Source organism: Quercus suber, unplaced genomic scaffold (assembly GCF_002906115.3).
Source record: "Quercus suber isolate HL8 unplaced genomic scaffold, Cork oak 2.0 scaffold_26, whole genome shotgun sequence".
Classification (NCBI taxonomy): domain Eukaryota; kingdom Viridiplantae; phylum Streptophyta; class Magnoliopsida; order Fagales; family Fagaceae; genus Quercus; species Quercus suber.
Window position 1 is genome coordinate 2,235,027 of NW_027069491.1, and position 14,949 is coordinate 2,249,975.

General features: G+C 33.3%; 1 protein-coding gene, 1 long non-coding RNA gene and 1 pseudogene across 3 annotated transcripts; all 3 read right to left on the minus strand.

Moving 5' to 3' along the window:
* Positions 1-3,162: 3,162 nt before the first annotated feature.
* LOC112020815 (cycloartenol synthase-like) lies at positions 3,163-7,245 on the minus strand (annotated as a pseudogene).
* On the minus strand, positions 7,062-9,058 carry LOC136061113 (cycloartenol synthase-like). 2 transcript variants are annotated; one of them, XM_065768556.1, is made up of 2 exons: positions 8,693-9,041; positions 7,062-7,580 (listed from the first exon to the last, which is right to left on the minus strand). In XM_065768556.1, exons 1-2 carry the CDS (start codon positions 8,939-8,941, stop codon positions 7,464-7,466), a joined length of 366 nt encoding a protein of 121 aa, XP_065624628.1. In that variant the 5' UTR covers positions 8,942-9,041; the 3' UTR covers positions 7,062-7,463. The 2 variants fall into 2 exon arrangements, 1 of the variants encoding a protein (XP_065624628.1); XR_010627036.1 differs by lacking the exon at positions 7,062-7,580 and adding an exon at positions 7,655-8,138 and having other exon boundaries at positions 8,693-9,058.
* A 1,645-nt stretch (positions 9,059-10,703) lies between these two features.
* LOC136065408 (uncharacterized) lies at positions 10,704-12,899 on the minus strand. Its single transcript, XR_010627037.1, has 2 exons — positions 12,208-12,899; positions 10,704-10,964 (listed from the first exon to the last, which is right to left on the minus strand). It is a non-coding gene; the product is annotated as an uncharacterized LOC136065408 (long non-coding RNA).
* Between the last annotated feature and the right edge of the window lie 2,050 nt (positions 12,900-14,949).

The following is a 14,949-nucleotide window of genomic DNA, read 5'->3' on the forward strand; positions in this document are numbered from 1 at the left end:
ACATCTTCAGCTAATGAAACTCAATCATATATGAATGTTAGTTGTTTTGTTGTTGTTAGTATTTTATCATTTATTTTAGACCCCCCCAAAAAATACCTCATATGGTAGTTTTGCCCCTGATTTTAATGGGGAAACAAATTAAAAATAACCTTCTATATATATATATATATAGCACAGAATTCTTTACTTTAAAATATATTTTTTTTTTTAACAAAAGAAGAAAATTTTACGATCTAAAAGAAATACTTTTGGGAATTTACAAATAATTATTATACAATATGCTCCAACTTTTTTTTCATTCGATAAAGAAAAGTCAAAGTTAATGAAAACTGTATGCCTTTTACTATTTGAAAAACCATAGAAGACGACTTATAAGAAAAAAATGATTATCTTCTCAAAGCATTCAATATATGTTCCAAAGAGTATCTTATGAGAAAAACTATACATGAAAACTATTGATTCAAAATCAAATCCTCTCCCAAAATTATTAAATTATATTAAAAAAAAAAAATCATCACAACAGATCACCCTAAGTTCCTAACCATAAGACTTATTATTTCATAAAAGATCATGCTTGCTCAAAAAGAAAAGATAAATAAAATAAAATAAAATAAAAGATCATGCTAGCGCAATAAATATTGTCATTCTTTTATATTTTATAGAATTTTATTCTTTCAATATTGACTATTCATTAAGCAAGAAGGTTATTTTTTTTTTCTATTTTTTATTTGTTTAAAATAAGTTCTACACTAAATTTATCTTTCATTCCAATATCTTAAAAAAGTATTATCCTTCCTCAAACATATTATTTTCTTTAGTTTGTTTTTATTATATTTTTTTGTTTTAATTTTTGTCCAGCTTGATATCACCATCTTAATCATTTTGTTTTCACACCAGGTGTTGCTCTGTAAGCCTCGGACTCAGAATAAATTTCTTTGGGAGATATATCATATATGTAATGTATGGGTGTTTGTGTACGGTGTGTCGGTATGTGAGTAAGATTTGGGGTGTTTTTCAAAACATTTACAGTGTGATTAGGTTTGTACTTCAATAATTAATATTTGTTGAGGTTGATAATTTGATATGTATTTTAATCTCAACCAGCAAAGTGGTTGTAGGTTGTAGACTTGTTTACCCTAAAATAATTAGTTTTGCATGTGCTATGATAATTGATGAAGTGGTAACTTTATTTTTCTTTAAATCGCTTACAAATTACATCAATTAATGATTGAAATTTTTTTTTTCCAATTAACAGTTCTGAGAAATAAAGATAAATGAAAGATATTCGGTCAAATTAAAATTATGTAAACTCCCAAAACCTCTCGATGGTGTTCATTAAAATTATTTTCTTAAAAAAAGATAAGAAAGAAAAAGATAAAACAAAACAGTTAGCATTGGTGTGGTTCTTCAATCTGGGTTTTTAATATTGGGCTTAATGCAATGTGAGTTTAGGTTTGGGTATTTTAATTTCTAAGTGGGTTTGAACTTTGGGTTTCTACTAGCTAGGCTTGGACTTGGAGCTTACTTGGGCTTTTAATTGGTATTGGGGTTATTGTATGTGATGATAGAAATGAGGTTTTTTATTTTTTTTATTTATTTATTTTTTTTTAATAGAAAGTTTTGTGGCTACCATGTGTGGGTGAGTAGAAATTTGACACAGTTATGTTAGATTGTAGAGTGTCCAAAGCCCTTTTCTCTCTATTTAAAATAGAGGCAGTGGATTCTCTTGTGGCTTTGAGAACTTTAATTTATAGAATTAAATGATGATTTTAATCTTAAATAAAGCTCGAAATAAAAATCCCCAAACAAAAAATTGGAGAAAACTGTGACAATTTTGTGATTCAAAATTTGACTTTTTTTTTTCTTTATATACAAAATACTTATGGTTATGATCATTAAAAAATGATATTCATTTCTTGATCATTGTTATTTATTATCGAGTTAAAACATTAATATATTTTTTGTATAGGTATTGTTCAAACCTGTCTCAAATATCTTATGTAAAGACAAAATACTTTACCAATTTCTTCTTTTTATCCACGTCTTATTCAAAAAAAAAAATTATAAAATAGTGAACCTACATGTGTATATTACTCTGATAAAGGATACAACAAAAAAGGAAACTATTTTTTTTTGCGTGTAACTGTTGAAAGTGTAAGAAGCGAGGGAAAACAGGCTGTCCTGTCTGGTGTCCACTGTGCAGTCTCCATTGTCCACTCTGTCTCTTCTTTCTCTCACTCTGTCTCTCTCAAAGTTATCTCATTTGATCCACTGAAAGGCTAAGCAAACTCAAAGCAACTGTGGAATGTGGAAGCTCAAGACCGGTGCAGAGACAGTGAGAGAAGAACGTAACAATGATGATGAAAGTGGTGGAAGTACTGGCAGTGAAACGTGGCTGAGAACTTTGAACGGCCACTTGGGCGTCAAGTTTGGGAGTTCCACCCAGAACTAGGCACCCCAGAAGAGCTTCAGCAGATCGAAGATGCTCGACGCGGCTTCTCCGATCGGCGGTTCGAGAAACGCCACAGCTCTGACCTTCTCATGCGCATTCAGGTCTGGTCCCATGTACCCACTATCCTAAATCTGTTCAATTTTCTTTCTTTCTTGCTTGTTTTAGTTCTATGGTGAAATGGGTTGTTTTCACTTTTGTTTGTTGAATCTAATGGTTATATGAAGTTTTGGTTTTTCTGTTAGGATTTGGATGAATTGGGGTGTTTTTGTTTTTATGTAATAGTAANATTCTGGAAAGAGTAATAAAACATTTGAAAAAAAAAAAAAAAAAAAAAAAAAAAACCCAACATGCTTATAACCAAATTTAATACTCTGCATATCATCTAATTCAATCAACCAAGATTCTTTAAGGCATTCATGACGTTAAGATATGTGTAATATTTTCATCATTTGTGAATCAATGATAAATCCTTGGATGTTCAGAGTTCAGTACTGCCAACACCTACATTCTTTAAATACTTAAATATTTAAGCAAGCCCAAGCTGAAGGCACAATTAGCTTCCATCAGTGAGGCAAATGTACATATTATAAATTACTCTAGTCACTTCTACCCAGATGAACGAAGCCTTGAGTTAAACAGCTGACTCAAGTCAATTACAAGAATCATGAGAGTAAAGTATTATGTCTTTTTTCAATCTGTTAACATTTTTTTTAAACTTGCCATGTCAGATTCCAACTTTGAGCTTGTAAAAATGCAACATATCTAACGACTTCCCAACTGTTTACAGCATCATATAACCGCTTCACATCTAACTCCCAACTGTTTCTGATGGGAATGTTTATAGTAATTAAACAGCCAGCACAAAGAAATAGATATCAGAAATGTTTTGCATTATATAGTATGGAACTGTTTGTTCTAACTTTACCTTCAATCCTTCTGCAGTGCAATCAGAAATAGGCCATCCATGATCTGCAGTTGAGAATGGCCAAGCGCCTTTTGAAATGTGATGATACCAAAAATTTAGATCTCCAGGACAATCTTCTAAGACCTTCAAAGCAAACCACAATTGGTTATGAAAAAATGAAAAGAATAATTTTAAGATATAATAATAAAAAAATTCTGCAAAGGAGAACCCGCGAATCCTTTATGTAGTCATGTGCTTTCCTTAAAGTTGCTCCATATTCTTCAGCAATGTTAGTTGATATAATCGCTTGAATAGAAAAAGAAGTATCCCATAATTGACTCCCATTATAGCCCTACATCAAAATTAATACGAACACACAATGTATAATTCTCAATATTTGAGGTAGTGAAACATAATGATGGGCTCTATATTCTTCATTGAACAGTTAAAAAAATTCTAAGGTCTTCCCACCGCAGAATGCTAAGGGGAGGGGGGGTGTGGAATACTCTAAGAGAGAGAGAAATGCTTGTTAAGTCAGTTAAAAACTTTTTAACAATAAATGTCTGAACCTGCATTTTCATGCCATCTTCAGCAATCCACAAATAATCAAAGATTCTTGGAAGATGTAATTTGAATACCTTTGAGTTTGGATCCTCCACCCACGACAAAGCATATTCAAAACCTGCATCATCCACAAAATGTAAGGCCAATAGCTCAATGGAACTACCAATAAGTACAGCAAGTGCCTTTGAGTGAAGGTGTAGAGCTAAAGAAGCTGATTAATCTAACTCTTCAATTGATATTATGTTTGAATGACTATCAACCATTTTTCCTCATAGCTTCAAATTAAAATTTTCCAGTGTCAAACTTTACTCTCTAGTTCTCTCTCACATCTTAAAAAAATCACCTTCTTGACAGGCCCTATGCATATATACCGAGTATTTTCATCTTCATAGTGGATATACTGCATTACAGTTTGTATAGCCTTCTCCCTCAATCTTTTGCAGGCCAACGCATAAAAAGAGGTTCATAGGCATAGTATAGAGATCCCCAGAGGATATCCTGAAGTAGTGGATGGGGGTGGTATGATCTTCCTAACAGTATTTGTAAAGCAGCCCATGTAAGCATCAACAGAGACAGTGAAACATGACAGAAGTTGCATATTAAATCTTATTTTGAATCAGATGTTCTATTGCATATTAATGTATCTATAAACTCAAATTAGCTCATTGTCTAATTCAGTCGGTTTTTTCAGACCAATTCAGAGGGTATGTTAGTAAAACTTAAGAGCAATAGTTATATAGTTAGCTTACATTCACATAGCCCCCAAAAATAAGTTAGCTTATATTCAACAGACAACAAACCTAAGATATGATTTTATTTTTTTTAATAAAAAATAAAAATAAAACCTTGATGGTGTTGGAAAGTGCTAAAAAGCTAGCAAATTGTAGTAAGCAATAATGATACTTTGGGCACAATAGGGTTTTGATACATATCTGTAATTGATGCGACATTTTTTGTTTATGAACTCCACATTTTTTGATACTATGGATAATGGTTTTGAATAGGAAATCATGATACAATTTGGGTTCGGGACAGAAATGGGTTTGAAATTGACCCTCTGGGAGCCTGACCAAACACTGCAGCATTGATTAATATCTTATTACAATTCTAGACCTCGATGCAATCATTATTACTTATACAATATCAATTAATCTGATACAGCAGCTATTTTGAAGCATCTGTGCTTCCTATTTTGAAGTATCTTTGAAACCAACTATTTGAATAATTTTTCTGTGCAACAGCAAGAGCTTGAAAAAAAGAATAAAAAAATATTATAGTCTAGAAGGGTAAAATTTAAATGTAGAAAACTTTAAGGAGAAGAAAAGGTATAATTTTTACCTACCTTCGCACAAAGATTGCGAGCCTCATTCCAATCTATCTCATGATAGGGAACCGTATAAAGCTCCTTTGTCAAAGATCGGATTGTGGACGTGATAGGACCGACAAATCTTTTCCCATATAAATAAGACATGGGCAAATACACCATTCGGCAATGACACCACATCCTTCCTATTAACAGAAAACATGGAAATTCATAACCAAGAAACTGAGGATAAAGCCATTCTACTGCAATTAGCAACCCCCTCAGTTGACACTCATGAACCAAAGTTCTTCCTCACAAATTTTAACAGAGAATATGCAGATTGAACAAATTTTAAGTGATATATGACATTTTCCCAATGTTTTCTAAACCATGTTAGTAAGATTTTTAAACCGTAGCAATACATGAAACTTTTTCCTTGACAAAACTGAACATACATTGTGTTAATGGTATAAGAAAGGGCAGTCGAATAGAGACCTGGATGACAAGGAAGAAGGTAAGGGAAGAGCCATATTTCTGGCGGCAGTGGATTATTCCCAGACCATTCATACACTCCAAGTACCTGAAACCAGAGAAAATCAACCACAAGTCAGTTTATATTTTCAAGGTATTAACATCTTTGGCAATGTCTTACAAAAAATAACACTGAGTTCATACTGAAAGCTACATTTTCCCCCATGAAGTGATTGCAGTGGCACCACCATGATCCAAGATCCATTTCCGCGCTTGTTCCATTGCCTCTAATCCATCCTCAGCTCTTTCACCAAGCAATCTCAAAGTAACATAATTTAGTGCAGTACCAAACAGGGTGCTTGGGCCCTCAATATGTAGACCCCAACCCCCATCTTTATTCCGCAATTACAAGAGTCACCACTTCAAGTTCTTTTTTTCATCAGCAGTATTAATACTACCACACCCAAAGTAATTAGAAGTTTAGAACAAAGCTGTATTGAGTTTAATTCATAACGTTTTCATTAATCATATAAGCAATTTACCAGAGTATGAGGAATAAAATCATTAAAGAGGTTTCCACAAAATTGAAGGCAAAAAAAAAAAAAAAAAAAAAAAATAGTAAGGCAGTTATCCCTTTATTAACAGTGTGACTAAAAGTGAAATTCAAAGTTGAAAAGGAGCATTATATATAAAACTGTCTATGTTGCAAGAAAATATTCTTGCCTGATGATTGCACAGATGTCTGCAGATCTCACGTATATGTTCTTTTGATAAGGCGGTATTGAGTGCTCCAGTAATTGAAAGAGTAATCACCTATTGCATTTTATAAGAAGGATCACACTTCAGGTCAGCTCAAGATAACTTTTGAGGAAAAATTCAAGAAGTGAAAGAACTTCATTTTTCTTCTGTGTTTTTTTCCCCATTCCTTGCTAAGCCTTACAAGACCTCTTCCAATTCATTTTGCGAATCCAACAAATTTTCAAATCAAACATCCTAGTCTTATAACATGAAACTATGTGCTTTCAAATTCAACCACAATACACAGATTAGTCCACTTTTACTACACAAAATATGGGATCGCCTTCTTTTTCCCCACTCTTATGGAAAAAATTCTGTTTTGTAGGTTTCATCCTTACCAAACCTACAAAACTCGATTTAATAATATGACCTCAATTTAATTCACAATATATATATATATATATATATTAAGACAAACATACACAGTGCATCCAAATTCTGATTAAAAAGAAAGAGTAAAATTGCATATCCTTTGTTAAGCATTAGTTTCCAGAAAATTGATAAATGCCACTAACGAAAAATTTAAATACTAAAACTCATTTCGTACACCGTCTACATTTTATTTTCTTGATGATTACAGACCCACTTAATATCTCATAGAATCAACAAAGATTTATATTTTTTGATAACCAGCCAATTCATTAAACTAAGCAGAACTACAATAGGAACCCCAATCTTGCCTACAAGCTTTCAAGATAGGGGGAGGCAAATCATAATCATTGCACTAGAAACCTGCCTTAAGGGCAACAGCATATTTAGCAGTTGAGTGAGCTGCAGAGTTCAGAGATCTCTTAACCCAGCAAAACTTACAATTATCTAAAAAATACACTCAAAACAGCAAAATCCCAAATGATGGAGGAAATGGCCCAATCAGATGGTTCTTCCGCCTTGGACAGGGCATCAAAACAAAATTTTGAATCTCCCTCCACAATGATGTTGCTCCAATTTTCATCGTTAGCCAAGTTTAGAGCCTACAGAATTGCAGCTGCTTCAGCTTGAGTAGGAGAGCAAAAATCATGAATTTTTGTCCATACCTTTAACACCTCACCACACTCATTTCTTGCTACCACAGCTAAGGAGGTGAAAGCCTGAGAGACAGCAGCATCCACATTTAGTTTTATGTGATTTCTTGGAGGGGGCATCCATGAAGTTAATTCCTCACTTCTAATCAACAAAGATTTATAATTGTTACCGAACAGAAGATGTTCCATGAGCTCAGAAGAAGAATATGATCCCAATTCAATTCCCAATTTCTCCGTATATACACATATACAAACACACCCAATCCATCTAAATCTGAATTGAAATTTAAAAGTATATACAACCATTAGCTTCAATTAATGTGGGAATCATAAATTACTCTACGACCAAATATCTGGACTAAAGGCCCTTCAGGTGCCAATTGTCATACCACAAGTAGACTTCAGTACCAGGCCCCACTAGGAACTTGAGATGAGGCCTGAATAAGTCTCTTGAGTTTTAGAATTTTCCACCACCCCCATGAACAATCTTAAGGGATCTTAAAACACCAGAGACTTTGGCCCTTAAGTTGATACAATTTTATCCAAGGAGGTAAGGGACTTAGACAAGGTGATCCCTTATCTCCTTATCTTTTTGCGCTTGGAATGGAAGTATTCTCTTGAATCCTACAATGCAAAGTCCAGGAAGCAGTGGCCTCTAAATTTCATCCAAAATGTGAAAACCCCACTTCACAACTGGTGGTTAGAATATGATAATCACAGACACCACACCATGATCTCGATTCAATTGTCAACACATACATAAATACAAACACACTCCAATTCATCCAAATCTAACAGAAAACTAAAGCTTCATATAACCATTAGATTCAATCAAATTGAGAAATGCCACAAACAAAAAAGCTAACCAACAAAAAAAAAAAAGAAGAAGTGAAAACCCCACTCTTTTTTTTGGTAATCACAGACCCCATATCATGATCTCAACTCAATTATCCCTATATACATAAATACAAAAACACCCCAATTCATCCAAATCCTAACAGAAAGACCAAAACTTCATATAACCATTAGATTCAACAAAATTGAGAAATGCTACTAACAAATAAGTCAACAAACAAAAGTGAAAACAACCCATTTCACCATACTCACCATGGAACTAAAACAAGCAAGCAAGAAAGAAAATTGAACAGATTTAGGATAGTGGGTACATGGGAACAGACCTGAATGCGCATGAGAAGGTCAGAGCTGTGGCGTTTCTCGAAGCGCCGATCGTAGAAGCCACGTCGAGCACCTTTGATCTGCTGAAGCTCTTCTGGGGTGCCTAGTTCTGGGTGGAACTCCCAAACTTGACGTCCCAAGTGGCCGTTCAAAGTTCTCAGCCATGTCTCACTGCCAGTACTGCCACCACTTTCATCATCATTGTTACGTTCTTCTCTCACTATCTCTGCACCGGTCTTGAGCTTCCACATTCCACAGTTGCTTTGAATTTGCTTAGCTTTTCAGTGGATCAAATGAGATAACTTTGAGAGAGAGAGAAAGAAGAGGTTGACAATGGAGACTGCAGAGGGGACACCAGACAGGACAGCCTGTTTTCCCTCGCTTCTTACACTTCAACAGTTGCAGCAAAAATTTTTTTTTTTTTAAGTGGAAAACTGCCTCATAATTCATTAAATGGAAATGGAATCCAGGTACAATGCCTCAACTGCAGGTGGAGGGGAATATCCAGATAATTTCATGAGATACATTTTTTGCATGCCTAGCTAATGCATGGGCAGCTGTATTTGCACTCCTTATAAATTGCACTTGTGAGTTGTGACCCACCCGAGACGATAAGCTGTTTTTCCAACTTAAGTGCATCCATGACACTGGTTAAATAATGGAATATTATTGATGGTTTATAACCCATTATTTATTTATTATTAATGGTTTCTAACCCATTATATTATTTTTTTTATAAAAATATTATAGATTTATTATATACGGATAGATTTCAATTTCGTTCGGAACTTATATACATAGTTGTCCTTTTCTTTTTCCCTAAAAAAAATTATTTTTCTTTTCTGTTCAAATAAAATATTTTAGACAAGTTTGAACATTATTTAGTACTAAAAAATATGTATATAATATTTACAAAAAAAAAAAAAAATCTTAAAAAGTACTGTAAATAAAGATAAAATTTAGTTGAAATAGCATAATATAACTTATAAATAGTACCAAAAAGTACAATAAGGCCCATAAATAATAGCAAAAATAAGCTAAATAATAAAATAAAATAAATAATAAAATAAGCTAACTTTTTAATTTGGAGACAAACACACACTACAACACCCAAATTCTAAAATTTCAAACGTCTAATTTTAGGTATCAAATAGTAACAAACAATCAATGTCTCATGCCAAAGTCCAAACACATAATCATAAGTAATTTGTATATAAAGAAAAAAGAAAAAAAGAAAAGAGTCAAATTTTGAATCACACAATTGTCACAGTTTTCTCCAATTTTTTGTTTGGGGAATTTTTTTTTTTTTTTTGGGAGCCTTATTTAAGATTAAAATCATCATTTAATTCTATAAATTAAAGATTTCAAAGTCACAAGAGAATCCACGGTCTCTATTTTAAATAAAGAGAAAAGGGCATTGGACACTCTACAATCTACATAAACTGTGTCAAATTTCTACTCACCCGGTCCCAAACATGGTAGCCACAAAACTTTCTATTAAAAAAAAAAAAAAAAAAAAAAAACCTCATTTCTAACATCACATACAGTTATCATTCAAAAAAAAAAAAAAAAAACATCACATACAGTAACCCCAATACCAATTAAAAGCCCAAGTAAGCTCCAAGTCCAAGCCTAGATAGTAGAAACCCAAAGTTCAAATCCACTTAAAAATTAAAATACCCAAACCTAAACTCACATTGCATTAAGCCCAGTATTAAAAACCCAGATTGAAGTCCATAGTAACCACACCCAATGCCAACTGTTTTATTTTATCTTTTTCTTTCTTTTTTTTCTTTTTTTTTAAGAAAATAATTTTAATGAACACCATCAAAAGGTTTTGGGAGTTTACATAATTTTAATTTGACAGAATATCTTTCATTTATCTTTATTTCTCAGAACTGTTAATTGGAAAAAAAAAAGTATAAAAAATAAAATTGTCAATCATTAATTGATGTAATTTGTAAGCAATTTAAAGAAAAATAATGTTACCACTTCGTCAATAATCATAGCACATGCAAAATTAATAATTTTAGGGTAAACAAGTCTACATTCTAATAGCCACTTTGCTGGTTGAGATTAAAATACATATCAAATTATCAACCTCAACAAATATTAATTATTGAAGCACAAACCTAATCACACTGTTAAATGTTTTGAGAAACACACCAAATCTTACTCAAATACCGACACACCATACGCAAACACCCATACATTACATATATGATATATCTCCCAGAGAAATTTATTCTGAGTCCGAGGCTTACACAGCAACACCTGGTGTGAAAACAAAATGATTAAGATGGCAATATCAAACTGGACAGAAATTAAAACAAAAATAAAAATAATAGTAAAAACAAACTAAAGAAAATAATATGTTTGAGAAAGGATAATACTTTTTTAAGATATTGGAATGAAAGATAAATTTAGTGTAGAACTTATTTTAAACAAATAAAAAATAGAAAAAAAATAACCTTCTTGCTTAATGAGTAGTCAATATTGAAAGAATAAAATTTTATAAAATATAAAAGAATGACAATATTTGTTGCGCTAGCACGATCTTTTATGTTATTTTATTTATTTTTTATTTTTGAGCAAGCATGATCTTTTATGAAACAATAAGTCTTACGAAACAAACACTTTCACAACTTTTGCTACCATGGTTAGGAACTTAGGGTAATCTGTTGTGATTTTTATTTTATTTTATATAATTTAATAATTTTGGGAGAGAATTTGATTTTGAATCAATAGTTTTCATGTATAGTTTTTCTCATAAGATACTCTTTGGAACATATATTGAATGCTTTGAGAAGATAATCATGTTTTCTTATAAATCGTCTTCTATGGTTTTTCAAATAGTAAAAGGCACACAACTTTCATTAACTTTGACTTTTCTTCATCGAATGAAACAAAGTTGGAGCATATTGTATAATAATTATTTGTAAATTCCCCGAAGTATTTCTTTTAGATCGTAAAATTTTCTTCTTTTGTTAAAAAATAAAATAAAATTTATATCTTTTAAAGTAAAGAATTATGTGCGATATATTTAGAAGGTTATGGTTTTTGTATTTCCCCATTAAAATCAGGGGCAAAACTACCATATGAGGTTTTTTCTTTTTTTTTTTGGGTGGGGGTCTAAAATAAACAATAACATACTAACAACAACAAAACAACTAACATTCATATATGATTGAGTTTTCATTAGCTGAAGATGTATTGTTTTTATTTTCTTCTTAGTGAATGTTGCTATCTTCTTTAACAAAAAAACAAAAAAACAAAAAGCAAAAACAACAAAAACAAAAGCTTTAGTGACCCAAAACAAAATCCCCTTCTTATCACAATATACTATTAGTAAGTAATTTTTTTTTTTTTAATTCTTTTATTTGCTTACTTCACTAATTTTATGTAGAATTCAATGGTAGCCTTAAAAAATATGGAAACTAGATAATTTTTGACAAACTATGGAAACTAGAATGGGCCCAAACAATGATAGCCTTTTACATAGAGAAAATATTATTACCAATTAGCTTTGAAGTTGCCTTTGCAATTGGGCCGTAGTCACTCCTCCAATCACATATAGCCGATCTCTAATATTGTTCAAGAACTTAAAATAGGATAATCGCCATGACCTGTTTAGTAGTAATGGGCCAAAAACTCCCCAAAAACCGACAACAAATCCAATGGTTGCACTAACATAAAACCCTCGGGTTATAAACCCATCTTTCTCATCTTGCATGCTAGCATCTCCACTGCTTCCATTCATGGTTGGATTTTGAGGTGTTTCTTCACCCAAACAATTCTTTGGAAGTGGGAATCCACAAAGATTTGGGTTCCCCTCATATGCAGAGGCATTAAAGGTACTGAGTTGAGTACCTATTGGAATTTTGCCAGACAAATTATTGTTTCTCAAGTTCAAGGAATTTAGACAATCAATAAGAGAAATGGTTGAAGGAATTTCACCGCCCAACTTGTTATAAGATAAATCCAAGACTTCTAATGAGTGTAATAGCCCAATATCTGAAGTGATTTTTCCTGTCAGCAAGTTTCTTGAGAGATTCAAAGAAATCAATCCATTAAGCATCACAATTTCTTCTGGAATTACCCCAATTAATTTATTGCTTGAGAGATCTATGCTCTTAACTAGTACAAGATTATTTCCATACTCGTACTCTCTTCCTTTCCACATCCAAATTGTAACGTCAACATATCTTGAAGACATAACACTATTCAAATCCATGAAGTCAACGTACATTCTCCATTTCCCGTTTGGGTTCTTGACCATGACAACGTTGGCCAACCACTCGAGATAGTATACCTCCTTAATGAAGTTAGCAGCGAGCAGCTTATTCACCTTGTCCATAACTGCTTTATTTTGTTCAGGGGCAAAAACTCTCCTTCTCTGCTGGGTGGGTTTCTTCTCAGGATCCACATTCAGGCAATGTTGAATAATGCCTGCTGGTAGGCTAGGAATATCTTCATGACTCTAGGTGAATACGTACAGGTTGTCCTTCAGAAAGCTGACGATTTCTTTTCTCATCTAGAGGTTCAAATTCGTCCCTACCTAGGTCGTCTTTGTGGGATCTCCCTTGACCAACTCAGCCGTCTCGAGTTTCTCGACAATTTTTGGTGTCTTTTCTTCGATCATCCATGTATGGTTTTCTTTTGACGCCAGGACTGCTTGGTAGCATTCTCACACCAAAACCTAGTCTCCTCTTATTTCACTAATTCCTCACTCTGTTGGGAATTTCACCTTCAGGCAATACGTGGAAGTGGTTGCTTTCCACCGATTGAGGGTAGGCATTCCTATGATCACATTGTAAGACGTAGGTGAGTCTACTACCAAGAAGTTGTGTCGATTGGTTACCTGAAGGGGGTATGAGCCAGCTGTGATCGTCAGTGTTACTATTCCCAGTGGATATACCTTGTCTCCACTAAAACTAACAATGGGAGATTCGAATGGATGAAGTCTTTTCAGGTCCATTTTTAACTTCTGGAAGGCAAAAAGATAAATGATGTTTGCTGAGCTTCCATTGTCCACCAAAACCCTTCTGGTATTGAATCCTTCAATCATGAGCATAATAACCAATGGGTCATCATGAGGCTGTTTCACCCCTCTAGCTGAAGTTGAAAACCAAAGAGCTATCATATATGTGAAACACCTTCAATTTTGTGAGTTTTGAGAAGTGGGCTTCAAAAATAACACCTTCAAATGGATTACCACCAATATGTAATCTCTCTAGATTAAATTGTTTTCCCAAACTTTTAGGTATTGTCCCACTTAATTGATTTTCAGAAAGCCATAATATTCTCAATGATGGAAATGTTTTGAGATCAGGAAATAATCCCATAATGTGATTGTTATCTAAATACAATTCCTTTATTGAGTGGTTTGCACACCCAGTCAAGTTATGAACAATTCCTAGAAGTTGTTCGCTAAGATTGTTACTTGATAGAGACAATATTTTTAAATTACACATTCCACTGAAGCTTTTTGGTATCCCACCTTCAAACTCATTATCATGGAGACTAAGAACCTTAAGAGAGTATATTCTGCTGAAAGCATTGGGAATTAAACCTTGAAATTGGTTATCATAGAGATAGAGTTCAACAACTCTAGTATTGGAGTTGAACAACCACTCTATTACTGAAGAAGACAAAGTGAGATTGTTAACAGAGAGATCGAGGATGTCAAGAGGTAGAAGAATTAACATGGGGAATTGGAAAAATATTCGAAAGACTACAGGCTCTCAAGTTTAGGACTATCAAATAAGGTAGTTGATTCACTACGTGGAGCCAATTATTAATTTTGCTCAGGTTAATGGAACTCATGCCAAGGAAACTTAAAGAAGAAAGTGGACGGAGCCACTCTAAGTTTTCGGGTTCATTAAAATTATTCCAGGCAAGATCAAGATATTGCAAGCTAGAAAGGTTCCCAAGCTGAAAAGGAATATTTTTTCCGAAATTAGCACAAGAAAAGTCGAGGTGTCTTAAGTTTGAGAGAGAAGCAATGGATTTTGGGATTTGGGTATGATTAAAATCATTGTAACTCACATTCAAAAAAGTCAAATATTGCAACTCACTCAAGAAAGGACTTCGTTTACCTCTCAAAGGTTCCACATCCGAGATACTAAGATTGAGATGGGTTACGTGGCCTGTTTGGTTGTTACAGTTGACCCCTCTCCATTTGCAACAGTCTTCTCTCCCCACTCTAGTACTCTAGGAAGAAAGATAGCCATAATCATCAATAAGGTCTTCCTTAATC

What these genes read in the sequence shown, in the direction of transcription:
- LOC136061113 (XM_065768556.1), bottom strand. Translation starts at nt 8,941, where the DNA reads ATGTGGAAGCTCAAGACCGGTGCAGAGATAGTGAGAGAAGAACGTAAC. An exon ending in ACCTTCTCATGCGCATTCAG is followed by an intron (nt 7,581 to 8,692) that starts GTCTGTTCCCAT and finishes GCTGTCTCTCAG; the next exon opens with GCTTTCACCTCCTTAGCTGT.